At 36.5% G+C, this 16601-nt stretch overlaps 1 protein-coding gene across 50 annotated transcripts in view; it reads right to left on the bottom strand.

Annotated features, from left to right (window-relative positions):
• Positions 1-16601, bottom strand: part of ANK2 (ankyrin 2) — a 686172-nt gene that overhangs the window by 117870 nt on the left and 551701 nt on the right. For all 50 annotated transcript variants that reach the window (XM_073017561.1, XM_073017562.1, XM_073017565.1 and 47 more), the window contains 4 exons: positions 12517-12714; positions 10303-10401; positions 10040-10138; positions 3811-3909 (listed from right to left, as the gene is read on the bottom strand). In XM_073017561.1, the coding sequence (XP_072873662.1) occupies positions 3811-3909; positions 10040-10138; positions 10303-10401; positions 12517-12714 (495 nt within the window). The remainder of the gene's footprint in view (positions 1-3810; positions 3910-10039; positions 10139-10302; positions 10402-12516; positions 12715-16601) is intronic.

Here is a 16601-nt window from a genome sequence, read left to right as displayed (position 1 = left end):
TCCAAACGATAGAAAAAGAGAGACTCCTCTCTAACTCATTTTATGAGGCCAGCATCATCCTGATACCAAAACCTGGCAGAGACACAACAAAAAAAGAAAATTTCAGGCCAATATCCCTGATGAACATCAATGCGAAAATCCTCAAGAAAAGACTGACAAACCAAATCCAGCAGCACATCAAAAAGTTTATCCACCATGATCAAGTCAGCTTCATCCCTGGGATGCAAGGCTGGTTCAATGTACACAAATCAATAAACGTAAGCCATCACATAAACAGAATCAATGACAAAAATGACATGATAATCTCAATAAACGCAGAAAAAGGCTTTGGTGAAATTCAACACCCCTTTATGCTAAAAACTCTCGATAAACTAGGTATTGATGGAACGTATCTCAAAATAATAGGAGCCATTTATGACAAACCCACAGCCAATATCATACTGAATGGGCAAAAGCTGGAAGCACTCCCTTTGAAAAGCAGCACAAGACAAGAATGCCTTCTCTCACCACTCCTATGCAACATAGTATTGGAAGTTCTGGCCACGGCAATCAGGCAAGAGAAAGAAATAAAGGGTATTCAAATAAGAAGAGAGGAGGTCAAATTGTCTCTGCTTGCAGATGACATGATTATATATTTAGAAAACCCCATCATCTCAGCCCAAAGTCTCCTTAAGCTGATAAGCAACTTCAGCAAAGTCTCAGGATACAAAATCAATGTGCAAAAATCCCAAGCATTCCTGTACGCCAATAATAGACAGAGAGCCAAATCATGAGTGAACTCCCATTCACAATTGCTACAAAGAGAATAAAATACCTAGGAATACAACTTACAAGGGATGTGAAGGACCTCTTCAAGGAGAACTACAAACCACTGCTCAATGAAATAAGAGAACACACAAACAAATAGAAAAACATTCCATGCTCATGGATAAGAAGAACTAATACCATGAAAATGGCCATACTGCCCAAAGAAATTTATAGATTTAATGCTATCCCCATCAAGCTACCATTGACTTTCTTCACAGAATTAGAAAAAAACTACTTTAAACTTCATATGGAACCAAAAAGAGCCCAAATGGCCAAGGCAATCCTAAGCAAAAAGAACAAAGCTGGAGGCATCACGCTACCTGACTTCAAACTCTACTACAAGGCTACAGTAACCAAAACAGCATGGTATTGGTACCAAAACAGATATATAGACCAATGGAACAGAACAGAGGACTCAAAATAATACCACACATCTACAACCATCTGATCTTTGACAAACCTCACAAAAACAAGCAATGGGGAAAGGATTCCCTATTTAATAAATAGTGTTGGAAAAACTGGCTAGCCATATGCAGAAAACTAAAAGTGGACCCCTCTCTTACACCTTACACAAAAATTAACTCAAGATGGATTAAAGACTTAAATGTAAGACCTAAAACCATAAAAACCCTAGAAGCAAACCTAAGCAATTACCATTCAGGACATAGGCATGGGCAAAGACTTCATGACTAAAACACCAAAAGCCAGGGGAACAAAAACCAAAATTGACAAATGGGATCTAATTGAACTAAAGAGCTTCTGTACAGCAAAAGAAACTATCATCAGAGTGAACAGGCAACCTACAGAAAGGGAGAAAAGTTTTGCAATCACTCCATCTGACAAAGGGCTAATATCCAGAATCTACAAGAAACTTAAACAAATTTACAAGAAAAAACAAACAATCCCATTGAAAAGTGGGCAAAGAATATGAACAGACACTTCTCAAAAGAAACATTTATGTGGCCAACAAACATGAAAAAAAGCTCATCATCACTGGCCACTAGAGAAATGCAAATAAAACTACAATGAAATACCATCTCACACCAGTTAGAATGGTGATCATTTAAAACATGAAACAACAGAGGCTGGAGAGGATGTGGAGAAATAGGAACGCTTTTTTTTTTCTTTCTTTTTTTTTCTTTTTTGAGATGGAGCTTCACTCTTGTTGCCCAGGCTGGAGTTCAATGGCATGATCTTGGCTCACTGCAACCTCCACCTCCTGGGTTTAAGCGATTCTCCTGCCTCAGCCTCCCGAGTAGCTGGGATTACAGGCATATGCCACCATGTCCAGCTAATTTTGTATTTTTAGCAGAGACAGGGTTTCTCCATGTTGGTCAGGCTGGTCTCAAACTCCCAACCTCAGGTGATCTGCCCACCTCAGCCTCCCAAGTGCTGGGATTACAGGCATAAGCCACCATGCCCGGCAGAAATAGAAAAGCTTTTACACTGTTTGTGGGAGTGTAAATTAGTTCAACCATTGTGGAAGACAATGTGGCAACTACTCAAGGATCTAAAAACAGAAATACCATTTGATCCAGCAATCCCATTACTGGTATATATGTAAAGGATTATAAGTCATTCTACTATAAAGACACATGTACACATATGTTTATTGCAGCACCATTCACAATAGCAAAGACTTGGAACCAACTCAAATGCCCATCAATGATGGGCAAAGAAAATGTGGCACATATACATCATGGAATACTATGCAGCCATAAAAAAAGAATGAGTTCATGTCCTTTGCAGGGACATGGATGAAGCTGGAAACCATCATTCTCAGCAAACTAATACAAGAATAGAAAACCAAACACTGCATGTTCTCACTCATAAGTGGCAGCTGAACAATGAGAACACATGGCCACAAGGAGGGAAACATCACACACTAGAGCCTATCAGTGGGTGGGGGGCTAGGGGAGGAATAGCATTAGAAGAAATACCTAATGTAGATGACGGGTTGATGGTTGCAGCAAACCACCATGGCACATGTATACCCATGGAGCAAACCTGATTCTGCACATGTATCCCAGAACTTAAAGTATAATGATAATTTTTTAAAAAGACCTGGAAGTGAAGTGACTTGCCTGAAATCACTTACAATTTATATGACCGTAGCCAGATGCTTTCATTCTAATATAACACAGTATTATAGTGGTACGACTCAAACTGAAATGAGTTCTAACTTGGGTGTATCAAATATTGAAGAAGGAGGGAAATTGTTTAACGTAAGAATCTCAGTGATGCCAATGCAAAAGTTAAATAACAACATGGAAAAGGAAATACAAGATACAGTATATTGACAGTGTATTCAATGTAAAGGAAGGTGAGAAAATAAATTGGGGAGTAAGATTTTAAAAAAGAAAAAGAAGGAAAAAGCAACTTGTGAGGGAATTAGAAGCTATTAGAAACAGAGCAAGTCTGATCAAGCAATCTTCAATGCCCAAATTCTATTTTGGAGTAGTGGAAATACAGAATGTATAAATTTGTAAAATCAGAGTAGGAAGAAAAGTAAACATCATAAAAAGGAGGGAAGTCAAACAGATGAAGGGAAAACATTAAAACTTTGAGAATAACTTGCTTTTATGTAACTAGTGAGGGGTAACTGTGGAAATGTGATTGGTTTAGGTGGTAATAAATAAATTTTAATATGTATAATGTCTAAATACTATAGGTTACATTTTAAAATTCATGAAAATAAAGAGGTATGAGAAAGTGCTTTCCGAGGTTAAAAAAAGTATTAAAATATTAGTCAATGCCGTATTTCTTAGATGAAAGTTGTACATTTTTTCAAATGTTAGTGTTTCTGAAATTCGGGTGCATTTTTCATTGCGTGTAATTGCTTATATAATGTTTCTCTTTTTTCCTGGAAAACTGCTATTGAATTGATCCTTTCACTTACAGTCCCTGGTATTTCCAAATCAAGGAACTGAAGGGCAACACCCTCTCTTAAGGTTGAAACTCATGCGCTGAGATAGAAGAGAACCTCAGGGCACCAGCACCTACCCTGGCTCTGGCATCAACAAGGGCACCATTTCTCAGGAGGCATCGGACCACTTCCACCTGCCCGGCTCGGGCTGCCATGTGTAGTGCCGTCTCCCCACGCTGCCAGGGAACAAAGATCGTTAAATCATAAATTAACCCACTGCTCTGGATGGTAAATAATAAAGTTGTCCCTTTTGTGAAATTCAGCAATATATCCAAGGATTTAAGAAACCTATGAAAAGGCATAGTCTGGAAAACATAGATTTGTATCTTCTCCTTTTTTTTTTTTTTTTTTTTTTTTGAGACAAAGTTCCACTCTTGTTGCTCAGGTTGGAGCGCAATGGCACCATCTCGGCTCACCACAGCCTCCATCTCCCGGGTTCAAGCGATTCTCTTGCCTCAAACTCCTGAGTATCTGAGACTACAGGCATGCACCACCACGCCCAGATAATTTTTGTATTTTTCTTCCCCATCTTTATAAGGAAAAACAAATGTTTATTTTATTTTTTTAAGTCCGTAACAAACTAGTAAATGTACCCGAACATCCAGGATACTCTGAGTTGTTTAACTTCACAATCAGCCAAGCATCCTTTTAAACTGATTTTGGTGATGAAATTATCTTTTACCCTAAAAACCTAAAATCTGTCACTGTCTCACTTAACTATGTGATCACAGCTTGAATCTATTTCAGTGAGAAACTCTACATGCTGAAGATCAACACGTTGCAAAACATTAACACCACTTCTACCATAAATAAATCATTTCTTTTCAAAATTCAAAATTTACTTCTGAAATAAACTATTATTTTGTATCTGATTTTTCTTTGTGTTATGAGACTAGACAAAAACGGATCAGACAAGAAATCTGATTTGCCCAGGAGGTCCCCTATTTAAGATTAATGAGCATATTTAATTATAGACAGTTATTTGAGAGAGCCACTGAAAGATGAATAAAGTGACTGTCAGCAGTGTCATCTGTTGAGGTAGGCCATGCATCATGCCTCCAGTATCTTTGTTCTATACCAAAATATGACACACTTGTCAGGAAAGGGTGCTTTAGGTGTGGCATGAAGAACGAGGGTGTAAGAGAACTTTCTCTTCAAGAAGCCGGTTACTACTCTACTGTCTCTAACAGAGAGGGCTTTAAAAATCAGCATATTTTAAAACTATGTAGTTCTAAAGAAGGCATGGTTTCATTCACTCAAGTAATTTTAAGATATTGAAATAAAAATTATTACAGATTGATTTACCACAACTGTTCTAGAAAATAAGGCTGATTTCAACCAAGTAAAGTAAACCATTCCAAATAAACTAAATTGATTTTAAATTTGGTTGTGCTAATTGACAAACTCCAGTGAATTATTCTGATTCCCTGTACAGCAAACCCTTAAATCTAGAAACTTTAAGGTGAACTTTAATTTGGCACATAGTTCACAGTTAATTTTTTCTCAGTATTTTAGAGACCATTTCTTTTGAAGTTATGAGAAATTCATGTCAAATGATTTGATTGTGAAAGCACTAAATTTGATATCTACTCTAATTTTCTCTTCTTTGTTGATGACTCATTTATCCTCTAATGGGCTTATTTTCTGATGACAGATTTAGACTTTTGTAAAGTAAATGTATCTGGAGCATTTTGTTTTATAAAATTAATGCTAATATTTATCTTCGGATTTTAGATGTATAGCAAGATTTTTCCTCCCTGGGCAACCACGATTTCTAACTTGTTTTCTATATCATTTAAAAGCTGTCTCTAAATAGATGAGGCTAAGATCTTCTAACTACAGTTGTCCCTCTGTATTGTTGAGGGATTGGTTCCAGGCCCCCTGCTTCCCCCACCAATACCAAAATACGTGGATGCTCATGTCCTTTATATAAAATGGTGTAGTATTTGCATGTAACCTATGCACATAATCCTGTATAATTCAGCTCTGCATTAGTTATAATACTTAACAAAATGTAAATGCTATATAGTTGTTATACTGTACTTTTTAAAAATTTGTTATTTTTTATTGTATTTTTTTTTTATTTTTTCAAATACTTTCAATCCAAGACTGATTAAATCCATGGATTTAGAACCCACAGATACAGAAGCTGCTGATACAGAGGGCTGATGGTATTCAAATGAAACAAAACAAGACTAGGTGCAGTGGCTCAAGCCTGTAATCCCAGCACTTTGGGAGGTCAAGGCAGGAGTACTGCTTGAAGCCAAGCATTCAAGACCAGTGTGGGAGACATAGCAAGATCTCTTCTCTAAATAAATAAATAAATAAATAAATAAATAAATAAATAAATAAATAAGTCACGCATGGTTGTGCATGGCTGTAGACCTAGCTACTTGGAAGGCTGAGGCAGGAGGATAGCCTGTGCCTCGGAGGTTGAGGCTGCAGTGAGCCATGATCTTGCCCACTGTACTCCAGCTTGGGTGACAGAGCAAGGTTGTGTCTCAGAAAAATAAAAACAATACTCCTCAAATCTTTATGTTATTTCTAGGTCTGATAAAAGGCTAGCAATTTTACTAATTTTGGTAGAAATGAAGATAATAAATTTCCTTATAAGAAGTTAAAAGTCAAAGAGGTCCCAGGAATTCCTACTTAACGACAAACTTTCATGTTTATTATTTATTTATTTATTTAGAGACAAAGTCTCGCTCTGTCCCCCAGGCTGGAGTGCAGTGGTGCAATGTCAGCTCACTGCAACCTCTGCCTCCTTGGTTCACGTGGTTCTCCTGCCTCAGCCTCCCAAGTAGCTGGGATTACAGGCATCCACCACCACGCTTGGCCTTCGTGTTAACTTTTTAAGCCAAGCTTTATCAATAAGAGGCTTTCAAAATCTGAAATGTTTCCAGTACTGGCCAATATTTCTGAAACTTTATTTTATACTTAAGTGATTTTTTATGGGTTTTACACACTTGAAGTTGATGAGTTAAATATAGAATCTAATTTAAAGCACTAAAGCTTAAATTCAAACAAAGGTTATGTATAAACACACACATGGTCTCTCCACTTTATAATAACGGTCTTGTTTAATTCTTATCTAATGCCTCTGGCATAATAGACTTCTACTGTAAGTTGCCCTTAGTAGTCTTTTGATTTAATATTACCATTGTTTATATATAAGAATAAATAAGAAAATGAACATCAGGATATATTGTTTTAATAAATAACTTCCATTTCTTGATTGTCAGACACCCTGTTTTATTTAATAGCCCTGTCTTTCTTATCTCAAGCTAATGAAATTTAAGGATTGGGGAAAATTTTTAAGCACAATATAATGTGTGAACTTTACCATTAGTCCACTGATTTCTTATGGGAAGGAAGATAAAACTTTGTAAGACCTTGCATTCTTTCTTGATAGTTGTTAAAATGCTTAAGTTTTCTATTCCTATAGTTATTGGTGAATACTTTGGATTATGGATATGTCATAATTGGCAGTTCGGCATTCTAGGTTTCAAAATGTATTAATAAACCTCCTGGAAAAGGAGATTTTCAGTTAAAAAAAATGTCAATATGTGATTGAGTTACTGGTACACCTCACACTTGGAGTGAATTCTCAGACACAAACAAGACTAGCAAGAGAATGAGTATGCTCATGTCCAAAGCAGGTACTAAATTTCATGCCACTCTTCTCAGTTGTTAAAACTGACTCTGCTGACAGGGCTACATTGACTTCCACTTCGGGCGCATCAAGTTGAAAAGCATCGAAGCACAACAAACAGCATTGCATTCAAAAATGCAACATGATTTCAGGCAACACACAAAGGCTCCAAGGGTGGGGTATTTTAGGGTCAGGAAGTGACCAACTCTGACACAGCAAGCAGGCAGTCAGTGTTCACACGGTTTCTTCATCAACTTGCAAAGAATTTTGGATCCAGTAGCTATATCCTCATATTCTGAGAAAACACAACTTCACAGGCATCTCACTGTTAGAGAAAGTAAAATTCCTCTAAATGTAGGATTGCCAGATTTAGCAATTAAAAATATAGGACAGCCAGTTAAATTTTAATTCCAGACAAACAACAAATAATTATTTTACTATGTCTCAACTATTGCATGGGTCATATACAAAATTTATTTTTCATCTGAAATTTAAATTTAACTGAGAGTCCTATAATTTACCGGGCAGCCCTATCAATAGGTATCTGCTTCCTGAAGGACGTATCTTACAAAACATAACTAGAAAACACGGAAATTATATTGGCATGTGCCCCTCAAGAATTTGTTTTGAGGGAGCTGAATGGAAAGATAATATAATGGACAAATGAACAGATAAAATGAAGAACTTTAAATAACCAACAATTGGAAGCTAAAGTTTAATGTAACAATTGTCAAATTTGAGAGTCTTCAACAACCTGAAAAACATGTCAAAATTGCTTATTTCAATTAATATTTTATTTTTATTTGAAAATATACACGTACCCTATATAACTTTTTTTAATAGAAGGGAGTATATTATAACTCCATAACCATCTGAAGATTTGGAATTGCTCAGTGAAGAAGCAAAGTAAGAGTGGCCACAAATTCCACAACCATTTTATATGGATTATTCTTTGAAGATTTTGTAAAAATCTCCCCAAAAGAGGTTAATTTAGGAGATTGCAATCAAGCAATCCACAGAATATTCTTGTACATGTTATCATAATAATGTGATAACATATTGTAACATAATGTCACTATTGCTCCTCTGATCCCATAGGCATTGGAATGCAAATAAGAAAAGGTGGAGAAAACAAGGAAAAGGCGGGCAAGAACACAGAGGGTTTTTTGTTTGTTTGTTTTCTTTTGTTGTTTGTTGTTTGTTTTTTGTTTTCATGTTACTGGCCTGTATGTAAGTCTGTTCAGGTCTCAATTTAAAAAAGAAAAAAAAAGGTAGTCATCTCAAAAAAAAAAGGGGGGGAATGATGATTATTTTTAAAGTTCTAAGAAGTGACTAGAAATTAAACTTACGTTGGCACATTGTGAAATTACTCTTATGTCTAATGGAGTAAATAAAGATTAGCATATAATATTATGACCTTAGGACCAATAAGCTATAATTAAGAAAACTTATAAATATAGACTTTAAATTCTTCAATGATTTTATGCTCCAATTACTGAATAATATGAAGAGAGAGTATTAAATAATTTTTAAAATCAATTAAATTAACTCTCACAGTGGATTTCCTAGCCATCAGAAACTTCACTGTGGAAACGGTGTGTGAAATACAGAAAAAAAGAAATATGAGAGGGAATACAAACAAAAAATGAAATTGGACATTCTCTTTCACAACTTAAATGGAAAGAGATGCCAAAAATTAGCAACAAGTGCCAATCAATTGCTTTTGAAAACATAGCTCATTTTAATAATAAGCACTAATATTTATTTTGAGAGAGTTATTTCTGGTGCACACATGAATCTCAATACTCTACTAGCCCTTCTTGAACTTCAAATACCTGCCTGCACCTTGTGCAAAGAAGTTCTCTTGCTCAGGAGAAAATTTACATTCGATGATTTGTCATGATACAATGACCAAAGTTTAAAGGGGCAAAATCCAAGAAAATGAGAGATATACAAAGAAATTAGAAGTGGAAATTCTAATTTAGATTACATAGAAAAATTCTGAGACATCCAGTACTTGTTGACTGAATGAAAGTGGTCTGGAGACCAACATTCATTCCAGGATACATGGTATAACTTTCAGCTAAGAGAAGCCTCCACTCTAGCAAATCAGATCAAATCAAAAGTAAAAATCAATGTAATGTTACAAAATGGGAAATCCATGTAACTGAAGAAGGAAGAGTTTGATACCAAGTAAAACTCTCTGATATTGATCTATCTCTGGTTAATCTTTTGTTAAGATTAATTATGGTACTGATTTGATGTTTTTGTGAAAATTGCCTGGAATACAATTCCCTCAAGCAACTAGGTTGAGCCCTGAAGATTCTATTCCAACCAATTATCCATTCACTTTCAGAGGAGCTTTTAAAATGTATTTTGTTTTAATAAATGCATTTAAGATGCCTGTTCAATCCACCTACACCCGGAATCTTAAGCTGTTTCACTTCATAGCTTCCATTTTACCTCCTACCCTATCCAGGTTCTTTTCAGTGAAGTTCTGGTGATTATTTCAATAATATGTTATTACAAGGGCCCTTCTCAAAGCTTGGTGGCTTACTTTGATGACATACACGCAAACACACGTACACACACCCACAATCTCTGTTCCTCTCGCTCTTCCTCCCTGGGGTTATTCTGACCCAAGCCATACTCACAATGTTAGTGACATCTGGAGAGGCTCCGTTCTGCAGCAGAAGGAGGACAATGTTCAAGTGGCCCATGAAGGCAGCCACATGTATTGGTGTGAGGCCAGACTGCGAAACAAAGCAACAGCAGTTTTACTCCTCTGCACCGGTGGGGCTTTGGGGCTTCTTCAGAAAAATAAAACTTGAGTGAAGAGGACAGAAGATGAGAAAAAGGAAAGGGAGGAAGGAGTAAGAGAAGGAATGCTTTGTGACTAGCTAAAACATTTTTCTACCTCTGTTATAGCTTGGATTGAAGCCCCATATTTCACCAGCAGTTCCATGACTTTGATGCGGTTTTTCTTGCAGGCAATGTGCAGTGGAGTAAAACCATTCTGTGCAAAAGACAATCAAGTTAGTTGAAAACATGCAGAAACAATTCTCACACAACTCCATGCTGGAACATTGCAGGCAATAATGTTACATCATCACATAATGTTACCATTTCTTCATCCCCTGTAGGTGTTGGAATTTGGAAAGAAAAATGGTGATGTGTTCCTGTAGGCACTGAACTTCACTTATGTGTGGTGGGCCTGAACATATATCTGTTTGTGTGCTTACAGAGAAAACAAAAGTGAAGAAAAATACATGGTCCTTCTCTTTAAAGAAAGACAAATAGACAAGCAATTATATTTTAGAAGTTCTAAGATGTTTTAAGGTATATTGATTGTCCTGGTTAGTAAATGACTTGAAGATGAATTGAAGATAAGCATATATTCTTCTGAAGGGTCATTTCTCAGAGCATAAGAATTATTCAACTACTTAAAAAATCTAAGAATATGCTGCCTTTGTAAGAAATATTTCAACTTTGCTACCACTTTCTTTATAAAGGGTGTATTTCAAGTCAGCAGAAATCATTATGTTGATCAGTTTTACATACAGAAGCTATATTTTTACATCATTTTTATAACATATATGCCAATCAGATAAATTTTATTGCATAAAGAAATGACTGTTAAGTTCCTGGATATTTTCAAGAAATGTATGGAGAATTTCTGGGATAAATGCAATGAGGTAGCTCTAGGAGTAAAGAAACGTGGGGAGGAAGTTTGTCAGGTACTTTCTAACTTAGCGAACTAGGCTAACGCCCAGGAATTGGGGCAAATTAAGTAAAATGTGTTAAATGGCCTCATGCTTACTCATCGTGTATTACATTTTTTTTATTTCAGCAATGTTCCTTTGTTACTTCTATTCTGCCAGCTAACATTTTTGCATGTCCCAACATGGACCAATCATCAGTCAACGTTTTTACACACTAGCAGTTTTCAGGAAAGCATATGGTCTTACTTAAGCTGATGACTTCTTATTTTTCACAATAGAGTGACAAACATAATTAATTGGTTAAGTCATTTCCCCTGTTTATGAGCTATACAACATGCCAGATGTAAATAGCCACATGCACATGCAGCACTTAAAATATTTGCAATTAACAGGCTGTGATATTTTATAAGCTTATTGACCACTATCCAATTAAAAAATTAATGTTTTTGACTCCCTAGAGAAAATGAATGTTTTCACATAATTACATATAATCTGGAAAATATACTCAATTCCCATGGAATTATCAATAAATTGATTCCAATGGAGAAATTCTCATAAAAATCATATTTAATATTTGATGATTCTAATGAGGGTCTCTCAGCTTAAATACTGATTGTCTGAAGACCAATTTTCACAGACACAAACCATGTAAACACATAGAAAAAAGGATTTACTTTTAGTTTGAGAATTAGGAAAAAAGAGGCATAAATTAGTACATGTCTAATACTTCCAATGATTCTTGTTAGAAAATAAGTGAAGCAAGAAAGATTTATTCAATATTAGAACTGGGGAGACATAAAATTGCTCTAGGGACAGCCTCTTGCAGTTTTCTCTCCAGCAGTTCCTGAAATGGTGTATATAAAATACTCCCTGAAGCAATAACACACTAGGCATAATGTTTCTATTAGCCTATGGTTGAGTAATCAAGTCAACAAGGAAATTTTTCAAGTGAACTTTTCATAGGCTTACATTTTATACCCTCTTACATAGTCAAATATATTCACCATTAATTTTTTTCCAAAAACAGATTAATAAATTCAACTTTTCACACTCGTGTCCTAACTTTATCTAGAGGTATCTAGAATTTATTTTGTAATTTTCTATTTTTCAACTTCTATTTTCCATTTAAAACTGCTTATCACTCCAAAGGTTTCATATCTATCTGTTTGCAACTCACTAGTTTCAGAAATGTTACACTGGTGTTCTCTTAAATACATCTTTGCTCACCAGCATTTGCTAGCAAACTATAAAGGTATGAAGTAAACAGGCCGATTGTGAAGGGTGACAGATTTACCAGCATTAACTACATATCTGTAACCATGCATTGCTGGTGTATGCACGTTGGTCAATGAATGTGGGTTTGTTTGTCTCAATCTGTATTCAGTTAATGTGGACTGGGCCAAGTTTACCAGGGCTCTGGCATTCGGATTGGCTCTCTTGTCCAAAAGGAGTTTGGTTACGCGGTAGTGGCCACAGTGCGCAGCAACGTGGAGGGCTGTCAGGTAGTCTAGGGTGACATCATCAACAGGCGCCTTGTGCTGTAACAGGTGCTTCACACATTCCACGTGGTCTCCCTGGGCAGCCATGTGTAGTGGAGACAGCCCATTCTGCACATTAAGAGAAAACAAAATGATGTCAATTTTTTTTTTTCATTATTTTCAGGTTCCAAAATATAGCAAAGTTGATTCTTGATTTCTAACACAGTTAGTGGCAGGGGAAAAAATAATTTCCATTTGACATCAGAATATACAGCAGACTATATTTGGTAGAGATGGGCACTAAGAGAACATTTAATTTCATAATTATACTACCATAGACAAAAATGCAAATTAGTATGTCTGTCATGAATGGTATGTGTGGCAATTTAGTGGCAATTTAGCCTGATTTTACAGTTATTAGGGCAATATTAAATACAGAAAAATAAATAATAGCTAATGCTTAAGTTATTGATATCCAACTCCATGCATAGCAGTCTACATTCACTTAATCTCTCTGCCTGCATTTCTTATAAATACAGAGGGAAGTGGGTGAATGAGAAGCAAGTTCATTTACAAGAGGTCAGGGAGGTATGGAAACTTTGATCATCTTTTAGATCCATGTTGCTCTGAAATTTTACGATCCCTTTTGCCTATAGTATCAGGAGACTTGAATTGGACTTGGAGAAAACAGGCCGGTAAGAGCTAGAAGAGTGTGAGACAAATGTGGGCCATATGCCAATGACCTCACAACTTTTACATTTGAGGGTAATCTAAATTTGTCTTCATTAATATGGACCAAAACAGCTTTAGTCTTAATTCTAGAATAACGTCAACAGCAGGAACACAAGAAAGCAGGGTAAAGCACTGTTCATAGACTCGGTAAGACTCTCATTTCTTTAAAGCTAAATAAATAAACTTTCAGGAAACAGTATGTAAACTTAGGAAAAAACTAAATTTTAAAAAACAATTTGCCTATTAAAGAGATGGGACTATTGTCTTTTCTTAATAACCAATGCAAATATGACCACTAGAAAAAGGATTGTTGGCCAGGTATCCAGTTTGGCAGTAATTACATTCAACAAAGCAGAAACTGTATCTGGATAAGTTACCAGAAAAGGCCCCCTGCCCAATATTCTCAACAAGGAAGGTGATTTCAACAGTGAGGGACAAAATATATATATATATATATATATATATATAAATTCTTAATTGTGGTAAAGTATATGTGACTTACAAATTATTCATATATTTTGAAATAATCTTCATTCATAATTATGCTTTCTTATTTAGAAATTCATTAAATAAGTTTAGAAAAAGAGGAACAGGTTGATGAGAGGTCATTTATGCATTGAGGGGAAGATAACTGTCAATGGCAAAGTGTAGAAGAAATTCAAGCCTTGATGATGTTTGGACTAGATTGTTGCATGTTTTTTTGAAAAATTGCCATTCATTGATGCTGTTTTACCTATTTGAAAGTTATTTATATGGAAAACAAAATATTTATAATCTAATCTTTTGTTCATTTTACACATATTTACTTAGCACCTACTCAAGCCCTGTTCAAGTACTGGGGATACAGCAGGGAACACAACAGACAGGAAACCCCTGTCTTCAACCAAGGTTACATTCTAGTGTGGAAGCCAGACATACAATTTCAAAATAATAAGAATTAAAGTATATAGTATGTTGGATGGCCATCAATGGAAAGGAGAAAACAAAAACACAGAATGGCCTAGGGAGTTTGTGTACATGAGTGCAATTTTGTTAGGATGTCCAGAAATGGCCTCACTGAGAAGGTGAGTTTTGATATGAAGGAAGTAAGATAGCTAGTTTTGTTGACTTGGGGGAAAAACACTTGAGACTGAGAAAAGGCAACTGCAAACATATTGCGTTGGGATTATAACTGGCATGATTGATATCAATAATCACTAAGGAGAAGAATGTGGTTTAAGGCGAGTGAATGAGGAGGATGGATAAGGGGAGGAATTCAAAGAGGTGGGCGACTTTTACTCAGAGAGATATGGGGTGCTGTTGGAAGGTTTAGGGCAACAGGATTACTCTTGCTGCTGTGCTGAGAATAGACTACATGGACAAAACACAAAAGAAGGGAAGTCAATTAGGGACCTCTTACAGTCCTCCAGGTAGGGTTGATGGTGACTTGGAACAGAGTGTTGGTAATGAGATTGCTGGCAAGCTGCTGACTTAGTGACACATTTTGAAGGAAGAGGTGACAGTGTTTGGTGACAGAATGTGGAAAATGAGAAAAAGAAGAGTCCAACATGGCATGAGGTATTTGGCCTGAGATCTGAGAAACTGAAAAAATGAGACGGCCATTTGTTGAGATAAGAAAGCTAACAGGAAGATTAGGTTGAGGGGTGGGTAATTTTGAGCTTACTAAATTTGAGATGCCCAGGAGACATCCAAGTGGCAATGGTGAGCTGACATCTACATATGGAATTCTGAAGACACACACTCGTGGCACCAGCATACAGGTACTATTTAAAGATAGAACTGCATGAGATTTCATAGTAAGTGAGTGCCAATAGAGAAAAGATACAAAGACTAAGCTCTGGAGGTTCTAACGTTCAGAGACCTGAGAGATGAGGAGGAACTAGTAAAGGAGACTGAGAAGTGGCAGCTAGGAAAACAGAAGGAAAGTCAGAAGAATGTAATGTCCCAGAAGGCAAATAAAGAAAGTGTTTTGAGAAGACAGAACCAAGCAATCACACCAGATGATAGTAACAGGAGAGAACATAGACTACATGGGTTCCAAGTCATATCACTGGATAGATATGGAGGTGAGAGTGTTTGGAAATTCTCTTCCAATTGCTTCAATTCTCTCAGTGTTGTGGGAAATGAAGACAAGGAAAGAAGCCTAAGAATTCTGAAGACAATATAGAATGGTCAGATAGCAGGGATTGACAGTGAATAGACTTAAAAAACAGAGCGTGATTGTCAGGCAGCATTACCAGCGCACTTGAGGTTAGCAATCATGAATGTAAAGTGAGCACAGTTAGTGTGGCTGGGCGTTTCCTGTAGCCACATTTGGTTGCATGAATATGAGTTGAATTTAATTGAGTGAAATGTAGGTAGTATGAATATGTAAAAGCGTAGCATAAATGACTATGAAATTTGTGCCTGGCAGAGGTAAGGGCATGATGTGAATGAGGAAGAGTGAAACTACGACTGAAAGTCCCAGCAGAATAAAAGAATTTCGGAATTGGGGTTCTGAAGAGAGTGAGCTGAAACACAGGAGGGGCTGGCAAGAGGAAAGTTAGACACAGAAATTGTAGAAGGTTTACAGTTACCAAACTGAGAGGCCAACTTAAAGAATTATCCATTGCTCTAATCAAAATCAGTCAAGTCACCAAGAATAAGAAGGGGTTGTGGTGAGGAGTCACAGTTTGCTGAGAGCTAGAATTGACAAGGAATGAGTGGGGTGACACTTAGATAGTTGCTTCAGAAGAAAGAATGGGTGATTTAAACCTAGGAGTTTTTATGGAAGGTAATATGGTTTGGCTGTGTCCCCACCCAAATGTCATCTTGAATTGTAGCTCCCATAATTCCCTTGTGTTGTGAGAGGGACCCAGTGGGAGACAATTGAATCATGGGGGAGGTTTCCCCCATACTATTCTCGTGGTAGTGAAGAAGTCTCACAAGATCTGATGGTTTTATAAGGGGAAAGCCCTTTCGCTTGGTTCTCATTTTCTTCTCTTGTCTGCCACCATGTGAGATGTGCCTTTCACCTTCTGCCATGGTTGTGAAGCCTCCCAGCCTCATGATTGTGAGTTCCTCCCCAGGTGGAATTGTGAGTCCATTAAACTTCTTTGTAAATTGCCTAGTCTCAAGTATGTCTTTATCAGTAGCATGAAATGGACTAATACAGTAGGGGAGGAAGAATAGTCTAGCACTAGGCACCTATGCCATTCCCAGGAGAGCAGTATCCCCTCACTCTAACCTGATTAATTCATCTTCTCTGTGTTTCTTACCCTATACATATCTCTATTTTTTTATAA

This window comes from Chlorocebus sabaeus, chromosome 7 (assembly GCF_047675955.1).
Source record: "Chlorocebus sabaeus isolate Y175 chromosome 7, mChlSab1.0.hap1, whole genome shotgun sequence".
Lineage (NCBI taxonomy): Eukaryota > Metazoa > Chordata > Mammalia > Primates > Cercopithecidae > Chlorocebus > Chlorocebus sabaeus.
The sequence above is the reverse complement of the archived record's forward strand: the minus strand, read 5'-3'. Positions and strand labels throughout refer to the sequence as shown.